Consider the following 21,104-nt stretch of genomic DNA (forward strand, 5'->3'; position numbering starts at 1 on the left):
CATTCCTTACATTATCTGGAACCTTTTTTTTTCTGTTCCATGCATAAGCCAATCTTAGTTTGCAAAAGCCATGCATCAGACTTCCGTAAACAATATTCTCTGTCTTTCCCTTTTCAATAAAGTAGCCTCAGCTTCCATGAAGAAAGTCCATTAGAGCTCCTAGTGGAATTTTTGGTGGAAAAACTAGATTACCAAATTTCGGGACCCGTTTACCCTGGTCCATTATTCAATCCTGTGAATTTGAGTATTATAATATTATAATAAAACTAAAATTGTTATAACAACTTTGAAACAGTCAGATTGCATTATAGCATCACTGACAGGTTAGTCCTACCTGTTGAGCCTACCCCCTAACTCCAACCAACTGTGAGTCATCACTGGTCTCATAAAATGTTTCCAACCAACTACTTTAGATCCATTCAATAATTAGTTCAGCTATCACTTAATTATTTTAAGTGGCATTGAGAGAACCTGAGGGATATGCCCGTGGGAGAAGTTTCTGACCCAATAGCTCAATGATGTCTTCCAGAATTGTTCAGGACTACCTGACATCAGACAAGTTATCACCATCTATGGAAATGGCCAAGAGACCCATGTTAAATAGATAGGGAGGGAATTTTTTCCAAATAATTGGGAAATGAGAAAAGGTTGTTCCCATGGTCTTTGTTTCTGTGCACTGGTTTTATGGACATGCTCATAAGGAAATACACATAATATACAATACAAACCAATAAAGATAAGAGCAATATGAAGTCAAATATAAGCAAATATCTCAGCAATGACTGAGAATAAGAGCAATAGCTCATAGTTATAATGTTCATAATAGGCAATTCCATGTCTAGGATTTTGTAGATTCTCAGGTCCTATCTGGAAAGCAACCAGTGAGCGGATGGCTGATCGTACCTGATGCCACTTTGGGTTGGTTGCCCACAATTCCAACAGTCTTTCCATTCATCCTTGCAAAGCCAATAATGATGTTCTTAGCATAATTTGGCATAATCTCAAAAAATTCTCTCTCATCAACAACCTGCAAAAATAAATGAGAACTACAGTCAAAAAAGAAAGACAAGTACACATACAACAAAACAGACTTTGCCACAAATTTATAGTTGCCAACTGGCAAATGCCTTGAATCTCAATGAAATGTTTACTATAAGCCTCTGGCATATTCTCAGCTATGCTGACTAATTCACAAAAGGCTATGATTAATGATACCAGAAAAAGCCAAACTAGAAAATTGATCTGATTAAAAGAGATAAGGAAGGAAATTACGTTTTGCTAAAAGGTAGTGTGTATTGGCTCCAAGGCAGAAGAGTGGTAAGGGATAGGCAATGGGGGTTAAGTGACTTGCCCAGGGTCTGGGCAGTGTCTGAGGCCAGATTTGAACCTAAGACCTCCTGTCTCTAGGCCTGGCTCTCAATCCACTGAGCTACCCAGCTGCCTCCTATTATCTAGATTTCTAAAGGAGAAATTAAAGATGCTTAAGGAGGAAATAGATAGTAGGACCATACTAGTTGGAGGATTTCAACATACCCCTTTCAGAACTAAATAAATCAAACCAAAAATATAATCCATATATATATATATATAATATATTAATATAATATAATAGAATTATTATCAACACCATATAAACCATCATCAATTTTAATCAAATTATTACCAACACTAGTTAAATTACTACTACTAGTCGGTAAATTACCATTAACATTGGTTAAATAATAATTTACACCATTACCAGTAGTTAATTCAGATAATTTAACATAAACACCATTTGAATTATCATTAATTCTCTTCAAATTATCATTCACTTTGATTAAACTATCATTGATGCCATTTAAATTAACATTAACACTGATCAACTCATCACCATTATTACATTCTTATCACCAATTAAATCAATATTAACACCACGTGTGTCATTTACATAATCCACAATTACATTATCATTATCTTTAATACATACAGTTTCATCAACATTCACTTTAGTTCCATTACCTTGATTAATTACAATTTCGGGCACACTTTTATAACGAAGCTGTCCCTCCACCCAGGTTACCATGATTAACATTCCCCTGGGCAATGTGACTATACTTTGGTCGCTTCCCAGCCTTTATATAATCCTGTATCATTGTCATATTAGGAGTTTGAACACCCTGGCAGCATACATTTTGGCATTGGAACACATTTTGCTGGGTATTTCCATAATTAAATCCATTATTCCAATTATTTCCCCTATATCCATAATTATTATTAAACCAATTAAATCCATTATTATTATTATTGTACCTCTGCCCATATGATCTTCTTCTAAACCTACATTCTCTTGCAAAATGTCTAACTTGGCCACACACATAACATGATTGCTGTCTTCGATATCTTGTGTTTATATTAGCATTAATCTTATAGTTATTAGCACTATTTTTCTTTTCAGATGTTCTCAATGCCACTGCTTTTATCTCACTGATTTCCTTCTCATTTGCCCTACTATTTGCCTCTCTAAGTTGTTTCCTGAGGCTCTCAATCATTGCATCCTTTTCATCATTCCCTCTGTCCTTCTCTTGAGCAAAAACATATGTGGTCTTTTGTTTCAGTTCATCCAGGCTCAGAAGTTCCCAATCTGGATAGTTGTTATAAAAAAACTCCTCTCCTGGGGAACAGCATTTCTCACAAATATGCACTTAATATGCTCTATGGTGGTATCTTCCAGAACATTCCTACCCAAGTAAATTTCAGCAGCTTCGATAATGCGATCTAAGACTGTAGCTGGTGTCTCCTGATTAGTCTGCCTAACCTTTTCAAATTTTGACCAAGTGTTAGGGTATCTCGAATATTTCTCCATTACCTTTATCAGTGATTTCCTTGCCTGCTTAAGCATTCTGTAAATTGGAACTGAATTTAAATCCAGCACCTCCCAGGCTACCAGCCATGGAGTCATCCCCTCAGTATTTCTTATTTCTTCTACAAATTTATTTCTATCATGATTGGGCAATATCTCTCCTAAAACATACCAACAGTCCTCAAAGTCTGGGTCAAGTACCTTAACAAATGCTCTAAAGATCTTAATAAATTTGCCAGCATCATCATGGAAATTAAGGATTTTCCTTTTCAAGTTCTCCACATCCTCCTTTCTAAATCTAGTGTGCTTTCTCACATGAAAAGTCCCATCATCTCTCACTGCCAGAAGGTCACGTAGGGGGAAAAGGTTAACCAGTTTGTCTCCCTTATTTAATACCTTTTGTTCCAAATCAAGTCTTAGATAAGTCTACATTATCTATTTCATTATTAGCATGCTGAGCCAGACCATAGCCAATGTCCTTAAACCTTTCTTGCTTTATGAATTCTTCCATGTTATTGATCTGAATTTGCATCAAATATAACATCAACTTTAAATCAGATTCTTTGTACTACCAAGTTACCAATACTTTAAGTGTATATAACATGCATTTGAGCAACCAGAGCATCCTATATACAATATATCCACAAAATAAAATTAATGGTATGTGTGCTACCATATCTAACAATGTAATGTCCCATATTGGGTTTAATTTTTCAAAACTTAGGCCCAACTTGATGTACTTTGGTATACCATTAACAAAAAAATAAAATGTACCCCACAACAAATTCCATACCAACATTATAACTCTATCTAACATCTCTTCCATTATAGCTTTAATATACTTGTTGACAATGTGTTAGTAGTATTATGAGTATTTACCAAACAAAACCGAAATTATACACCAACAGTAACAATATAGTACAGTAAGAACACTTAAAAAAAAACATTAAAGAAAAAATCAGGAGAAAAAAAAACAATTGGGGGGGATGGCTGGAAAAACCCCTTCCCTGAAGCTTAGTTGTAAAGTTGACTCACTCAGGGAATTTATGAATGAACCACGGGGAAGGGTGGGCAGCTCTGAGTGGTACACCACTGGCTCAGAACTTTCAGCCCACAGCCAATGGATGTACACCCCCCACAGAATGTTCAGATTCCTCTGACTTCCAGTCTGGCTCTGAGTATCCAAGAGAGAACTTCCTTTGCTCCTGTTAACCCACCATCTGGGTCTGCCAAACTCTTATGGGAAAAACCAGGGGAGTTAACTTAAATATTATATGTGGGTTCAGAAGGGTGAGTAGGAGACAGGAATGGACAATAGGTGGGACCAAACAAGTTAGGGAAAGTGAGTTTAGCTGTTAAGGGAAATTATTGATGACAGAGGTGACAGTTAGGCTCTAACTGTCACCCTGCCCCACCTAGACAAGGGGTCTGTGAAAACCAGCAAGCAAATGACAAGAGGATTTGTAATAAATTTAATTAAGGGAACAATGGTCTAAAGCAGAAGTCTGCAACCTTTTTGGCTGTGAGAGCCATAAATGCCATTTTTTAAAATGTAATTTCGTGAGAGCCGTACAGTGCTCACAGTGCACGCTCTTGTAACAAACAGTGCATGCTCCTGTAATAGCGCCTGAAAAAAAATGGACTTTATGGCTCCTGCAAAAAGAGCCATACGTTGCCGACGCCTGCTCTAAAGGATGGGAATAGGGGTTTCTACAAATCCAGACTATGGGCAAACCACAGGGTCAGGGGAGGGACTTATCTACACTGAACTTAGAACTAAAGCAAGACAGGGCCCAAAGAATAGCAGGACTGAAGGGGGTATCCTCACAGCAGAGTCCTGACACATTCTAGGGATGTTGCAGCTCTTCTAGGACAACTATCTGTACTCCTTCAGGTGGGTAGATCTGGGAGCTAACCCAGCCCAAGTTAACCTGCACTCAGGTTGGGATTAATAGTCTCTACCAAAATTCTCCACAAGTAGATAACAGTTTTCCTTCTGGATATGAGGAAATCTGTGTGCAAACTCCACTTCCTCTGAGGTCTCCCAGGATCAGTTACAACTTGTCCCAACCACCATGGAGTCCATCTCAGAGAGAGAGGCCACACTTCCTGCTTCCCCATTCCATTTAGAATTCTCCAGCCCTGCTTGCTAGGTCTCCTAAATAATAATTTAGTAAACTTCCTCACAACAGCTCAAAGGAATAATGAACAGGAGGAATTCCATGTGAACTGGAATGACCTCCAGGAATTGATGCAGAGTGAAAGGAGTAGAACCAGGAAAACATTATACGCAGAGACTGATACACTGTGGTACAATCAAATGTAAAGGACTTCACTACTAGCAGCAATGCAATGATCCAGAACGATTCTGAGGGACTTATGAGAAAGAATGCTATCCACACTCAGAGGAAGAACTGTGGCAGTAGAAACACAGAAGAAAAACAACTGCTTGAACACATGGGTTGATAGGGACATGATTTGGGGATGTAGACTCTAAACAACCACCCCAGTGCAACTATCAAAAATATGGAAATAGGTCTTGATCAGTGATACATGTAAAAACTAGTGGAATTTAGCGTTGGCTATGGGGAGGGTGGTGGTGGAGTTTTGGGGGGAAAGGGGAAGGGAAACAACATGAATCATATAACCATGGGGAAATAGTCTAAAAAATTAATTAAATAAAAAAAGAAGAAGGGATCAATGGAATAGACATGGGGTAAATGACCTCAGCAAGATAAATCCAAATATCCCAGTTTTGGGGACAAGAATCCACTATTTCGGACTTCCTGGTTAAGATGGCGGCAGATTAAAAAGCAGCTGCTTAACCTCTCCTAACCGAAACATATAGGACTCCACAAGAAGACATAAAAACAAATCCAGAGGAATGAAGGGACCCCACAACATGGGGTAGCATTGGAGGTACGTGGAATCAGGGCATTTCCATGCTATAAAGGGGTGAAACAGCTCTCACTAAAACACGAGCTGAGCAACCCCCTCCCCAACCCCGCACCACCTACAATGCCAAAGCCAGCGCACAAGAGTTAGAGCAAATTTGAGGCACACATTAAGTCTTTGGCAGCTACCTGGGATCACTACGGCCTGCTCCTGAGAGCAAGACTTAAGACCCCAATAGGCTAAAGAACGTGCGGACTTTGAACACAGACCCTGAGCGCAGGCATGAGTGCGGGCGGAGGACGCAAGCACCAACAAAGATCCTGAGCACAGGCTATGTATTGCTTCTAAGGCAGAAGAGTGGTAAGGCCTAGGCAATAAGGGTTAAGTGACTTGACCAGGGTCACACAGATTGGGAGTGTGAGAGGCCAAATCTGAACCAAGTTTCTAGGCCTGGCTCTCAACCCACTGAGCCACCTAGCTGCTGCCACTGTCATTTTAAAAAATGAAATATTCTTGTTTTCTTCACGTGCCATTTTCTCAGGATAAAATTATTTAATCTCTAATTAAATTTTAATTCTTTTTTAAAAGGCCCTTTATTGAATGAAATTTTTATTGCATTGAGTTTAATAAAGGAAATATTTAATATATATGCATATATATTAGGTTTTATGAGGTTTTTATGGCCTGACACATGGTAAATTTTTTGAAAGATGCCATACACAGCTAAGAAATATGTACACCTTTCTGTTCCCAACTAATAATTTCCAGAAATGATCCTATCCTCTTTTAAAAAGTTTACTCAAGTCCTTAATTTCTTCTTGCTTAGCTTTCTTTAGATTTGCCTAGATCTGAAAAGCATACACTGAGATTCATTGTTATAGTTTTCCTATCTGTCTCTAAAATTCAATTCAATTTACTTTTAAAGTATTTTAACAATGATGCCTTGAGGCATAATTTCCCTATTTAACTCTTAATAGTGTCTATTTTTACTATCTCCCTGCCTACAATCAAGATTTTTCATTTTAGGATCACTTTAAGAGATGGCTGGTGAATTTGTTCTTTTTTTTTTTTCACTTTGTCTTCTGGATTTAATAGATCTTTACTTATGACTTAATATATAATAGCTAGGTTTTTGTTTCATCTTGATTTTTAGGAAGTTTGATGATTCTTAGATTCTCTCTATTTAATCAAATTTTGCAAGTCAGATTGTTTGTTTGTTGCTTTTTTTTTTTTAATTTTAAACCCTTAACTTCTGTGTATCGGCTCCAAGGCAGAAGAGTGGTAAGGGTAGGCAATGGGGGTCAAGTGACTTGCCCAGGGTCATACAGCCGGGAAGTGTCTGAGGCCAGATTTGAACCTAGGACCTCCCGTCTCTAGGCCTGACTCTCAATCCATTGAGCTACCTAGCTGCCCCCTGGTCAGATTGTTTTTGATAGTATATACCTTAAGTATTTTTCTGTTTTTTTTCCTCCCCCAATCTTTTGCTTTTGTTATATCTTTTCATGAAGTTAATGCTTTCTGTTTGACCTATTCTAATTTTCAGGGTGTCCAATTCTTGGGTAAGGTTTGCCACATTTTAATCTAAGATATTTATTACACTTCTTACTCTTTCTTCTTAGTTCTCATTTCATTTAATATTACATTGTGTATATCATGCTTCATTTATTTCAGGTATTCTTATAGTCCTGGGGTCCAGGTTATTCTTTTCTCTGAGGATCTATTACTTGGACTACTTCTAGTTGGTTGGTGTCTTTCATACTTTAAAGACTCAAAAAACTACACCCACTACACCCAAAGGGAGCTTTTAATATCATGAGGAAATGAGATAAAAGTAAGGAAAAATGAAATAATGATACAAGGAAGCATAAGAATAAGGACCTAATCTGATCTGACCGAGCAACTAATCTTTATGTTTAAAATAGTATGCAACATAAGTATAAAGAAAATGGATATAAGAGTCTACCAGGAGATTTTACATTTGAAGAAAAGGTGAAAAATGGCATAAATGCTGAAGGACAAAAGTCTAAAAAAGAACTCAATTTTTTGTCCAAATGACTCAATCTTTCCTGACTTTCTACATTTAATTAGTTTTCAAGTCTAGTTAATTCCATCTCCATAGTCAAATCTAATCAACAATCATTTATCAAGTGCCTACTGTATGGTCAAGCCCTGTGCTAAGCCCTGGAGATTCAAAGGCAAAAAAACTCAGTCCCTTCTCTAAAGGGTGCCCAGTCTAACTGGGGAGACAATGTGTACATGATCAATATGTGATAAAAACTGGAGGTAATCTCAGAGGGAAGGAATTAGAAATTAGCATTTAAGATTAGAAAGGTAAAAAGGATCAGATTATGAAGGGTTTTAAAAGCCAAAGAGAGAGGAGGCACTAGGTGGCTCAGTGGATTCAAAGTCAGGCCTAGAGACAGGAGGTCATGGGTTCAAAACACTTCCTAGATGTGTGACCCTGGGCAATTACTTAACCCCCACTGCCTAGTCTTTACCACTCATCTGGGGAGAAGCTTGGGGACCAGAGACCCATCAGAAGGCTACTCTAACAGTTCACACAATAGATGAGGTGTTATAAAGAAAAGGCCTAGGGAGATATAGGTATACAGTGACGTGAATGTATCTATGTATTCTTCCTAGTTGCAGATGATGGAGGAACACCAACCCTTGATGGTTGTTATAATTTCCCCTTTTCTCTAATAGTTGCCCAAGGAGGACCCCAAAAGGTTAGGTGGATGGGTAACCCTTTCAGGTGCAACCTGGGGTCGGATAAATTATTATAGGGCTTTTGATTTGCCTTGGATCACATTTGGTATCTGACTGCGTTAGCTCCCTCCCCAAGGGTCGTGATATAAAGACCACTCAGGAAGGTACTTGTTAAATTCTCTCTACAATCTATAATCAGGGAAAGGATAAGCAGGATAAGGAATGGGGATTGAAGACCCTGTCAATCTAATATCAATAACTAGTTGACAATCAGGACTAGAGGCTATATTGTTCTAGTAAAAGCTAGAGCTTTGTTATCCACTACCCTTTTGGCTCAGCGTGGCCACAGCCAAGCCAGAGAATAGGAACTACTGTTGATGCAGCTGTGTTGGTGATGTTATTCTCTCAGCTTTTCATAATCAGTGTTTGGTGATGTACTAGCTCTCACAGTCTTCAGGAAATACTCATATTTTTCCGACCCTCTTCTTCATAGACCTCTCAGCCTCCCTTCACCACCCAGAGACCCAGAGACTTAAAGAGCTAGGAAGATTCAGAGACCTAAAGACCTAAAGAGCCCACAGACCCAACGCCAAACCCAAAAGACCAAAGACCCCCTCAAGTGGCTGTCAGGGGAATTTATACTGCCAGGCCAACCAACGTCTTCCCCTGGCTCACTGCATCTGGGAACATTCTGTGCCTTCCAACTGCCTCCCCTGTCATTCAATGGTGGCATCCATCATTTCCCAGAATGTGAACATAACAGAGGCCTTGCACCGAGATGGCAACAGTGATGCATCTGTCTTCTTCTCTCCACTCACACAGCCACTACCCAAACTCAAGCCCTCAGCCCTAGACCACTGTAATAGCCTCTGAAGTGATTTTTTCAGTGCCAGTCTATTAAGGAATAGACTCCAGTTCATCTTCCATACAGACACAAAATAATCTTTCTAAAGCAAGGATATCACCATGTCATTCTCTGTTTGAAAATTTTTGGTGTCTTCCTATTTTCTCTCAGATAAAATTAAAATTCTTTATTCTCTACACTTTAACACCAAAATGCCCTGGCCAGCTTATCTCATATTACTCGGCTTAATAAACTTTAGATTCCCTTGGATATTTTGATGATACTCAAAAGCCACTGTCAAAAATTCAATTTCTCTGCCCCTGCCAATTAGTACTCCTTTCCAATTGCTCTTGGGAGAACCATTATCCTACCTGAGTCAAAATCTTGAATTCACTTTTGACTGTTCACTCTTTAGCTTCTACATCTAATAGGTGACCAATTTGGCCAGATCATAGGATAAGATCATAGCCAGAAGAAGCCCGAGAAGCCACTGAGTGTAATTTTTTCATTTTTTAGAGGAAGAACCTTAGGGCCTATGAGGTAAGTGATTTGCTCAAGGTTAGACAGCTGGTGTCTTTGGAGGTATCTGAACCCAGGTTTTCCTGATTCCAAGTCCATTCACTGAGCCACAATGCTTCTGCCAGATCACTTTCCTCTGTATCATCCCTCATCCTTTCTGGAGCTACAACAAGTCTTTTAAGGTGTTGATCCCAGAATTTCAAACAAAAGCCAATTAACTCCTCTCATCTAATTCCTTCCACTTTAAATCCATGATAACAATGTAGTAATAATCCTACAAATAACCACTTTGATTCATATTATTCCTTTGTTCAGAAATCTACTGTCTACTAATTCATGCTATAATAAAGAGGCCATATGTTTTAGTACTATATATATTATGCTAATATAATATAATATAATATAATATGCTGTTGTTCAGTCATGTCCAACTCTATGTGATCATCATTGTGGACTTTTGTCCATGGGATATTCCTGGCAAAGATATGGGAGTGGTTTGTGATTTCCTTTTCCAGCATGTCCCCATTTTATAGATGAGAAGTGGAGGCAAACAGGTGACAAGGTAAATAAGTGACTAGCCCAGAGTCACACAGCTAGTAAGCGGATGAAGTTGGATTTGAATTCACTGCTTCTTGACTCCAAGCCAGGCTAATCTACTACACTAAAATACTACTATGATATTGCTTTCTATATCCATATTACTCATTCTAACAAATCTAAACTTCTCAGTCACATCTCCTCTAATTAACTGTCCTTAATCTCCCTTTACATTTCTAGCCTAATGTCCCATGACCATCCATTCCCACCAGAGGCTCTGAGCCAGCTAAATATAGTTTGCTCTTTCCAAAACATAACTTGTTTTAGCCTCTGGGCCTATACATGCCATGCCAACTCTACAATGCTCTCCCTCCAATCTGTGTCTTCTTCTTTCATCAAGAAATATTCTCTTTCTCTATTTAGCTTCAACTATTCCTCATTATATCCTTATCCCCAGCCCTAACTTAAATACAGGTTTCCCTGTAATTTGGTAATTTTTCACTTGTGTGATTTCATGGTAAATCATTCCATGGTTATTGTTATTTTATATGACTTGATCTTAGCTCCTGCAGAGAGACAACTTTTCAAGGGCAGGATCTCTGCCTTATCATTCTGTTTCCCACAATATTGATTTTTTGAGATTATATCTCCCTATTTCACACAGACTGAAGCTGAGCAGCCCCTCTTGGGCTTAATGCCGATATGGACAGTTGTGAGAAGGGAATTCCCCTCCAAGTCAATCAGGGACCTGAAATTCCCCTCCCTTTATTTTGAGGTAATCAATCAGTGACATTTGATATAATCAATCAGTGTCCTGATAGGCTTCAGTCTTACTAACACTCAGACTTACAGAACAGGGGAGATCCAAAAACCTCAGCTCCTCCAGCATCAGTGACCATAGGTGTGTGCCATTCCATTCCCTGCACCCTACAACACTCCTACAAGGGTTTCCATCATTCTTCACAACTTATCCAAAGTGAAATGAGTGGTGGCTCTGCCCTCAGAGAGTTGGTCACCAGATAGCTTTCTTCACTGTTTCCATCTCTTCATCATTCAGGAAGATGCTTCCCTTCCAAAGACTTGCCAAGTAAGCAATAAAACAGGTAGTGCTATATGAGTTGGACCAGAGAAGGCCAGAAGAAGCTATTCCCAGCCTATACTAGTGCCAGAGATCCAAGAGATCCCTCTCATGAGGGTTTCAATAGACTCTGTCAAGTCTAGATGAGATGCACTTTAGCTATAAACTGAAGAGAACATCTAGGACCACTGGTACTACTCTAGGCTGGCACAGAGTATAAGCTGGCCTAGTTTTGAGTATAATTCTCCAATAAGGATATGGACTCCATAGGCTCCCAAAAAGCCATCTGCAAAGGCTCCAAGCTGGTGGTTTGATAAAATGGTGATGTAAACATTCATAGGTAGCATGCTACAGGGGCTTTAGATACCTCCTGATAAAACTTTTTGCACTGGTTAAAACTAGTGACTTAGGGGACAGCTGGGTGGCTCAGTGGATTGAGAGCCTGGCCCAGAGATGGGAAGTCCTGGGTTCAAATCTGGCCTCAGACACCTCCTAGCTGTGTGACCCTGGGCAAGTCACTTGACCCCTACTGTCTAGTCCTTACCACCCTTCTGCCTTGGAACCAATACACAGTATTGATTCTAAGATGGAAGGTAAGGTTTAAAAAAAATATTAGTGATTTACAAATACCCTGAGAGATGCCTAAGGCACTCTACAGGCTTCTTGGGAAGTTACAATTTTTTCATATATAGAAAAAGGCTCAAACTTTCAATTAAGTTCTCAGGGAGAACCAGTTCCATTGTTTTCAAAGGGATTGGACAAGATAACCTCAAACATGTCTTCCTCTGCTATAATTCTGTGACTTCAGAATGTTAAAGATTTTTTTTAAGCACTCCAGGAATCAAATTATTATTCTCTATAAATCAATGGAATAAAAAATAAGTTTCACAAAGACTATGAATCTGGCAAGTTATCAAAGTATGGGAAACATTTATTTTGACAATAGTAAATATTGTAAAAAACAAAGTTCTCTATTGGCCTATTTCTAATCTATTAACTATTTATTATTATGATATTTTCCCCCATGACAACTTCCCATAATAAAAAATATATATTATTTCAATGAAATAATCTTTTAAATCTTTGCTGGTTGGTACTCCAAAACAGCCCACTTCAAACCTAAAGACTAATAAGTCCAATCCTCAGCTAGTCCCCCGCCATAATCAGAAAGATTCAACAAAGTTAGAGGCAGTACTTACTGCATGTACTATGTCCACCATGTCATAGGCTTTGGTTGACTCTGATGGAACAAGTGTGTCCAGTTCAGGAACAAGGCGGTCACTGTGAGTAAGTAATAAGAGAAGAGGACACAATTAGTAATTAGTTAACCCACAAACATTTATTAAGCACCCACTATGTGCAAGGCACTGAGGATAAAATGACAAAAATGAACCACTCAGAAAGCCAGCTATAGGACAGCTTCATTGTTCACATGGTCAAATAAAAAATGACCACCAAATATAGTCTTACATTTAGATAGTTAGAATCATAAAATGAATCATTTAGTTAGCACTTACTGAATGCACAATAATCAGTGTTTATTTCAACAATAGCAATCACTATTATTCCACTGAATGAGGGTGAATTGCCCAATTAGTTGAATTACTAAAATGGAAAAAACCATGAGCAGCTAATATGACCTCAGCAGCAAGGAAAGGGTTCATTTTCATGAATACAATTATTTTAACAAGATCTAAATTAAAAAACAAATGCTTTGGAAATAAAAATGCATCCTTTACAATGGGTTCTAAGCCTTAGACAAAACAATATAGGCTGGAAGGCTGAGGCCTGAAAGCCACAAAAGAACAGCAATGGCCTTTCCTATTGTAACAGGAGAAGCAGAAGGAGAGAAAAGGCCAAACATCATCTAGCAATATCTGGTCTGGCCCTGTGATTTCACTGATATAGAGAACTCCCAGATGAAGAAATTCCCCCACTAATACAGGTCAAACCCTGCTCTACATCTTGAAGTCTTAGACAAGAGTTTCTTAACCTTTCTTTGTGCCAGTGGTTCCTTTGGTGGTCCAGGGAAGGTTGAGAATCACTTCTCAAAAATCATGTTTTTAAATGCATAAAATAATACATAAAGAGTACAAAGGCCAATAACACTGAAATTTAATTACTGAAATATTAAAATAACAAGTTCAGAGACTCTAGGTAAAGACGCGCTGTCTTAGAAAGCTGCCTAGAGCTCTGGCTGAGGGTTACATAACCAGGAAGGGTCAGGAAAGGCCTTGAAATCAGACCTTCCAAACCCTGAAGATGGCTCACGATCCATCATGGATATGTTCTCTGTTATTATTCTATTATTATTATTATCATTATTTATTACATACCTATAATATGTATTTTTCATTACTATCTAATATTGTCCGGCAATTTAAAGTTTGTGGGAGACTGAGATAAATAGTTATGTGTTTCATGGCAATAGCCTCAGATGCAGTGAAAATTCTTCATCACCTCCCCCAAACAGTGGTTTTATATTCAGACTCAGTAAAAGAAAAGGGTCATCTTCTCTACCTGCTGTTGCTGCACAGGCTGGTCCTTGACAACTCCCTGACTGGGAGGCAAAGAGAATGTCAGTCAATTAACCCCAGAGCACCAAAGTGTGAGAAGAACATCAAACCACAGAGAGTGGGAGATCGATCATGTGACTGTGGGCAAGTTATTTCAGCTCTTTTTGACCTCTCCATTATCTCCAAAATGAGGAAGTTTGGCCTTGACAACTTCCAAAATTCCCCCCAGCTCTGACAGCCTCCAATGGAGGATTCTAACAAATCTCAGAACCCTAAAAGGATAAGTCATTGATGGCAATGACCTCTTTGCACAGCAGAGATCTGAAAAGACAAAGTGAAAAAGTGGTTTCTTTTCTCCTTTACATATCTGCATCTCCTCTGGAATAAGCAAGTGCTGACAATAAGCAAAAAAATGTGGAAACGAAGGCCTAAACATTCCAATAAGGCTGTTTGTTTTTCTCACAATAATGCCTGCCATTTATTTCCAAGCCTTCTGAAAACCCCTCTGGGTGTAACTGACTCCTCTGTAAAACCTTCTAGAGAAAAGTAGGAAATGTAATGGAGATCAAGTAGCTTACAATGTTTAATGTAGATTTCCCCACAGGAAACAAGTCATCCTTGACCCAGATTAGTTCCTGGATGAATACATAATTACTCTGAACAAAGATAAACCAGGAGGTGACTAGTCCTTTCCCTACCTAATCTTGCACGTCAACATCCAAAAGTGAAAAGTGGTACATCTCCAGGCACTTAAGATCTGAAAAGTCAAGTAGGGACAAAGCCACTGCCTTCTGTTTGGTGTAAGAGTAGTACAAAACAGGGCAAGGAGATTTGGGACAGCTCAGTGAAGAGAGGTCCCCTCAGACACTGCTCCGTGAAGGCTAGCTGGGATTCTTTTCCTTGGCCTCTCATGTGCTTTGTTAGACCATTTCCTCTTAGACACTCTGGAACCCGTGGGCCCAGTGAGAGACCAAAGCCCACCCAACACAAATGCCCTCTCTATAACCAGGTGCTTCCCACTGTGGTCCCTACACAATGGCAGAGCACACGCTATAAAGCGCCATCAAAAGACTCAGAATATTAACATGCACATTCTTCTACAAATAATTTGCAGGTTGTTTGGCTGAATTCCAAAATATGGAAAAAACCTACAATCCTATAATCCTGCCTACACTATGGCTTCTGGAACCTAGTTTTTTTCTCTCTCTCACCCTGTCCCGGCACTATTCCTTCAATAAGGCAATAAGCTTTTTTTTTTTTTAAACCCTTACCTTCCATCTTAGAATCAATACCATGTATTGGCTCCAAGGCAGAAGAGTGGTAAGGGTAGGCAATGGGGGTCAAGTGACTTGCCCAGGGTCACACAGCTAGGAAGTGTCTGAAGTCACATTTGAACCCAGGACTTCCCATCTCTAGGTCTGGCTCTCATCAATGAGCTTTTATTGAGCTCCTGTAATATGGCAGGCATGGAGCCAGTTGCTGGACTAGGCCTACATTTAGTTTACATTTATATAGTGTTTGATGGTTTACAAAGCACTTTCTGTGTTATCTCATTTGATTGCTATACCAAACCTGTAAGGTAGATAATGTAGGCTGTACTATTTCCATTTTGCAGATGAGTAAGCTGAGGATCAAAGTAATTAAAGAATTGGTTGTGGTCAAAGTACAAATACCTTCTAATTCCAAAACCCATGTCTTCTTCCATGTTGCCTCTGATGTCTTAAGGAGTAAAAGTAAAACTGGCTTTTTCTCTGCTGCTGTTCTTGGCATGCAATTATCTGAAAGGTCTATCATTAAAGTACACAAAGGCCCACAGGTACTCTTTACTTTTCAAATCTAAACAACACGTAACGCTACCACAGAGATCACAGGCCCATCCCAATGCTGGCCCAGGCATCTAAAGTCGTAATTCCAAAGCACATTAAGAGTGTTTTGGTCATTTACCATAGATCATGGCATTCGCGTTTTGGAGCTGGATCCTGGTTACTTAAGGGTAAGTAGTTGAAGAACTCCCGGAGGTTAAACAGGGCATCTACATCATTTTCAAAGGCTTTGTGTGCCACTCCTAGAAAGAAAGGGCAAAAGAAGATTAGGCTTCAGAACAGATCAACCAAACGGCCCCAAACTACTGTTTAAGTATTGTTCCTGATATTTGTAGACATGCTTAGAAAGAAGGCCCTTTAGGTGATGACATTAATCTAAAGCACCATTTACTATTTTCGGCATGATGGCTGGGAAAGGATGCTGCATTTCAAGTAAGAAGTGATGGGTTGGGGAAGCTAGGTAGCACAGTAGATAGAGCACCAGGCCTGGAGTCAGGAGGTCCTGGGTTCGAATCTGACCCCAGACACTTCCTAGCTGTGTGACCCCAGGCAAGTCACTTAACTCCAATTGCCAAGCCCTTACTGTTCTTTTGCCTTGGAATTGATACTAAAGCAGAAGGTAAGGGTTTAAAAAAATAGATGGGTTTAAATAGCTAATTGCAGCTATTTACCTTTGTTGCCTTGAACAAATCACCTCAGTTCCTTGGGTCTCAGCTCCTCATCTGTGTAACAGGGGGGAGAACTAACCAATCTCCACAGTCCCTTCTAATTCTAAATTTTATGATCCTAAATTTATTCAAGACTACTGCTGTAATTTGGAAGTATGCCCAAAGGGCTATAAAACTGTGCATACTGTTTGATCTAGCAATACCACTACTAGGTATATATCCCAAAGAGATTAAAAAAGAAAGAGAAAGAAAAAGATCTATTTGAACAAAAATATGTATAGCAGCTCTTTTTGTAGTGGCAAAAAATAGGAAATTGAGGAGATATTCATCCATTGAAAAGGTTATAAAAGGTATATGATGGTAATGGAATATTACTGTGCCATAAGAAATGATAAACAGGAGGATTTCAGAAAAACCTAGAAAGACTCATATGAACTGACATAAAGTGAAGTGAGCGGAACCAAGAGAACACTGTACGTAGTGACAGTAATACTGTATGATGATGATCAGTCTCGAATGAGTTAGCTATTCTCAACAATACAAAGATTCAAGACAACTCCAAAGGGTTCATGATGAAAAATTTTATCCACCTTCAGGAAAAAAACACAACTAATTATGCCTGTGTCTGAACACAGATTGAGGAACATAATTTTTCACTTTATGTTTTTTTGATGTGTCTTCTTTTACAACGTGACTAATATGAAATGTTTTGCATGATTGCACATGTATAACCTACAACAAATTACTGTTTCAGGGAGAGAAAGAAAAAGAGAGAGAGTATTTAGAATTCAAAATGTTGGAAAATAAATGTTAAAAAATGGTTTTACATGTAATTGGAAAAAATAAAATATTACCAAAAAAAAAAAAAGACAACTGCTATAAAAGAATATTGTCTTCTCTAAATCATTAAAAAAAAAGCACTAGAGTAGAGTAGTTCAGGGGCTGCCAAAAAAGACAAAGTACCTTTCATAACATAATAACAGCAAACAGACCTCATTCTTCCTGTTTAATTCTAGACCCAATAATGTATAAGTAATTGGGCCTATATATACCTACAGAATACAAAGGAAGCAGTGGTCCTAGAGTCCAAAGATCTGAGTTCAATTATCACCTTTGCTGCTTAGTACCTTGGCCTTAGATAAGTGATCCAGGGAACAACCCTCCAGCCTCATCCAAACTCTCAAATAAAGGAGTTAGAGTAGAGCCTTGCAGTCTGCTATACAATTATATGAAACTGATATATATGACCTACATATATATGAAATGGATCAACAAATTCTATAGATTATCCATCCAACTGTAAGTGGATAATTTATTTCTAATCAAGGGACTAGAAATAAATTATCCACTCCCCCCCCCCCCCCATATGAATGGTTAAACTGAATTCTTGAGTTGTTACAGATATCCAATTGGAGGCTCTATAAGGTTCTGGCATTTGATGCAAGCAGCAGAATATGGCCTTCCCACCCATGACATTCTCAGAAGTTATCAATCATAATTTACTAAGAACTATAGGAATGGGCATTTCTTTGTGGAAGGTAGAAGGTAGTAAAAGAGAGAAACAATATTCTTAAAACATATATTACCTAATTAGAAGTCTAATTTGCATTTTAGGATATACATTTTAACTCAACATTTTAGTAAGTGTTGATATAACACACCTAGGATGTACTAGGTTCTCTACTAGGTGCTAGGGACACAAAGACAAAATGGAAAATAACTCTAGCCTTAAGGAGTTTAAAGTCTACTAGAGGATTTCATTAGCTAAGGAGAAGTAAGCTGGAAATTAGTTTTCAGTAGGAGAGGAATCCTAAAAAACTATCTTTAGGAAGTGGTCCTGGAGCTGAGCCCTAAGGAAAAGGAGGAATTCAATGAGACAGAAGTGAGGATGGGGTGCATTCCAGGTCCTGGGGGCAGTCTGTGCAAAGTCAGAGTTTTCACTTTAGGAAACATGCAGTACGTACTCCATTAGAGGAGCTGAAGGGTGGTCATGTGCAGGGGAAAAAAAAGCTTGGAAAACCAGACTGGAACCAGATTGTGAGGAGCTTCAAATGTCAAGTTGAGAGTTTGTATTTCATCCTACAGACCATAGGGAGGGAGTCACCAAAGATTCTTGAGCAGAAGAGGGCCTTGGTCAAACTTGCCCTCTTTCAAGATTATTTTGACAGATATGTAGTCAATGGCTTGTTAAAGGAAAAAACTAGAAACAGAGAGAACAAAGCTGGCTGTATTTATTTCATGCTAATTTGGTGCTGCATTTTGAAAATTAACTTAAAAGAAAATCAAGACACTGGTAACCTTCTGTAAATTTTTTAAGGCACAAGTTCATTATCAAATTGAGGCTGTTGTGATTAAACTAGATATTTTCAATGATGTGAGCACACCACCTACCAATGCAGATTTCAAGTTCTCCACATCTCTTCTTGGGAAATTTTTATCCCTGTTTTCCCATAAAAGCTGGTAAAGAAATTAGAAGGCCTTCCTTTGCGTCTTTAGTATCTTGGCAGTCCTAGCAAAGCAATTTGTTATTTCTCCTTTTTGCTATATAATCAGTCCCTCTCCTTTTCTCTCATTTATGCCCTCAATGTCTCTTATTAAATAATGCTTTTAAGAAAAACTTGGTCAGATGAGACCCAAATGTATTTAACTCCACATACCAAAATTAGCTCAATAATCAATCTGAATCAAGATACAAGATTCCCATATCCTATTTCCCACCACAAGGAGAATGGATAACCTATGGGAAGAACTTAAGAATCACAAGATTTAGAGCTAGAAAGACCATTAAAGATCATCTAGTCTATTGAAGCAGTAGGCAGAGCCCTGGGCCTCAAGTCAGAAAGACCAGAGTTCAAATCCAGCCTCAAACACTTTCTAGCTATGTGACTCTGGGCAAGACACTTAACCCTCATCTGCAAAATGGGTACACAATGGAAAAGGAAATGGCAAACCACACCAGTGTCTTTGCCAAGAAAACCTCATGGACAAAGTTCATGGGATCACATAGAGTCAGACATGACTGAACAACAACAAACAACAACTACCGTGGGCAATTCACTTAACCTCTGGTTGCCTTGGTTTCCTCAACTGTAAAAGGAGGATAATAACAATACTTCTTGCACAGCATTGTTATGAGGACAAATGAGATAATATTTGCAGGGCACTTGGCACAATGCCTGACACATGGTGCTTAATAAATACTTCCACCCTTCTCCCCTCCATGCTTCTAAAGGCCTTATGTCACAGTTGAGGAAAACCAGAAATTCCATATTCTCCCTCCATACTTCCCATTACATACATTTACATCACCTGTGGGCAAAGAGCCATCAGATCCTTACACTGACCTAGGAGGTTTTGTTTTCAAATATGTCTACAAGGCCAGAAACAGGCTCTCAAACACCATCCACACACCTTTCACTGACACTGGGACTGTCAAACTTCTACTGGGGGGCTAGGAAGACTTGGGATGCTCTAACTGCTTACCAGGACATTTCTCTTGGTGATGTTAGCATCCAAAAGACTGCAATGCAAACACTGGAGAAAAGTGATTGAAAACAGCTTCTCATTTCCTATAAGTGTGTAAGGGCCTTCCTATTTTCATCTGGTACAAACCATGTGTGAATTTGGGGCAGCTCTGACTTATTAACTCTTTTTACAATAAAAACAACAAATATAACAAAGAAAAAAAAACAAATAGCCACCACCACTACTGCTCTGATCGCTGTTTTGGAGTCAGAAATGTTACCACTATGGAAACATGGAAGTCTTTTCTGAAAAATTCCAACCATTAAGAAAAGGTTCAAAAATGCTTTTTAAAAAAATAGGTAGTTTATTATCCATTTCAAAAAGTGTTTCAATCATTTTGAAAAAGAGAATCACTAGCTGACAAGGACAATTGGATCCTACGTACCTGACATTGTTGTGTGTGTCTTGGCACCACCAAGTTCTTCTTGGGTAACATCCTCATTGGTGACAGATTTTACCACATCAGGGCCTGTGATGAACAGATACGATGTGTCCTGAAATCATAGATTTCCAGACAAATCAATAAAAAATATACACTGGAAGAAAGAGCATTTAGTTCAATCTCATTTTATAGACAAGGAAAACAGAGTCCACAAATGTCAAATGGTCAGTCTAAGGTCACAGAGCTTCTAAATTTCAGGGGAACACTAGATCATGGGTCTCTTGATCCCTGGTCCAAACTGAAGATACATTTTCATGGTCATACTTTTCTTCCCCAAAATAGTCACTTCATTAGGCGATTTCTACTCTTGATTCAATACTTGTAAAGTGACTTGTGATGCTATTGATAACTTAGAAAATATGTCTAAGAATAGGAAGATAGCAGGACAGAGTACATGAAAGCCCTTTGCGACACACAGTGCAGTACCAATTAAAGATATGATTCAGAGCACCACACCATTTAGAGAAAGGATTACTATGCTTATTGCAGTTTATTTTTAAAATGTGAAAAATGGGGGGGGGGGGGCAGCTGGGTAGCTCAGTGGATTGAGAGCCAGACCTAGAGTCAAGAGGTCCTAGGTTCAAATCTGGCCTCAGACACCTCCCAGATGTGTGACCCCGGGCAAGTCACTTGACCCCCATTGCCTATCCTTACCACTCTTCTGCTTTGGAACCAATACACAGTATTGACTCCAAGATGTAAGGTAAGG

General features: G+C 38.8%; 1 protein-coding gene across 1 annotated transcript in view; it reads right to left on the minus strand.

Moving 5' to 3' along the window:
* The window catches only part of PCCB (propionyl-CoA carboxylase subunit beta), a 124,755-nt gene that overhangs the window by 78,775 nt on the left and 24,876 nt on the right, over positions 1 to 21,104 (minus strand). The window contains exons 7-10 of the mRNA XM_044669991.1: positions 20,339 to 20,447; positions 15,882 to 16,002; positions 12,621 to 12,702; positions 904 to 1,027 (exon numbers count right to left, since the gene is read on the minus strand). Of these exons, the coding sequence (XP_044525926.1) occupies positions 904 to 1,027; positions 12,621 to 12,702; positions 15,882 to 16,002; positions 20,339 to 20,447 (436 nt within the window). The remainder of the gene's footprint in view (positions 1 to 903; positions 1,028 to 12,620; positions 12,703 to 15,881; positions 16,003 to 20,338; positions 20,448 to 21,104) is intronic.

Source organism: Gracilinanus agilis, chromosome 3 (genome assembly GCF_016433145.1).
Source record: "Gracilinanus agilis isolate LMUSP501 chromosome 3, AgileGrace, whole genome shotgun sequence".
Classification (NCBI taxonomy): Eukaryota; Metazoa; Chordata; class Mammalia; order Didelphimorphia; family Didelphidae; genus Gracilinanus; species Gracilinanus agilis.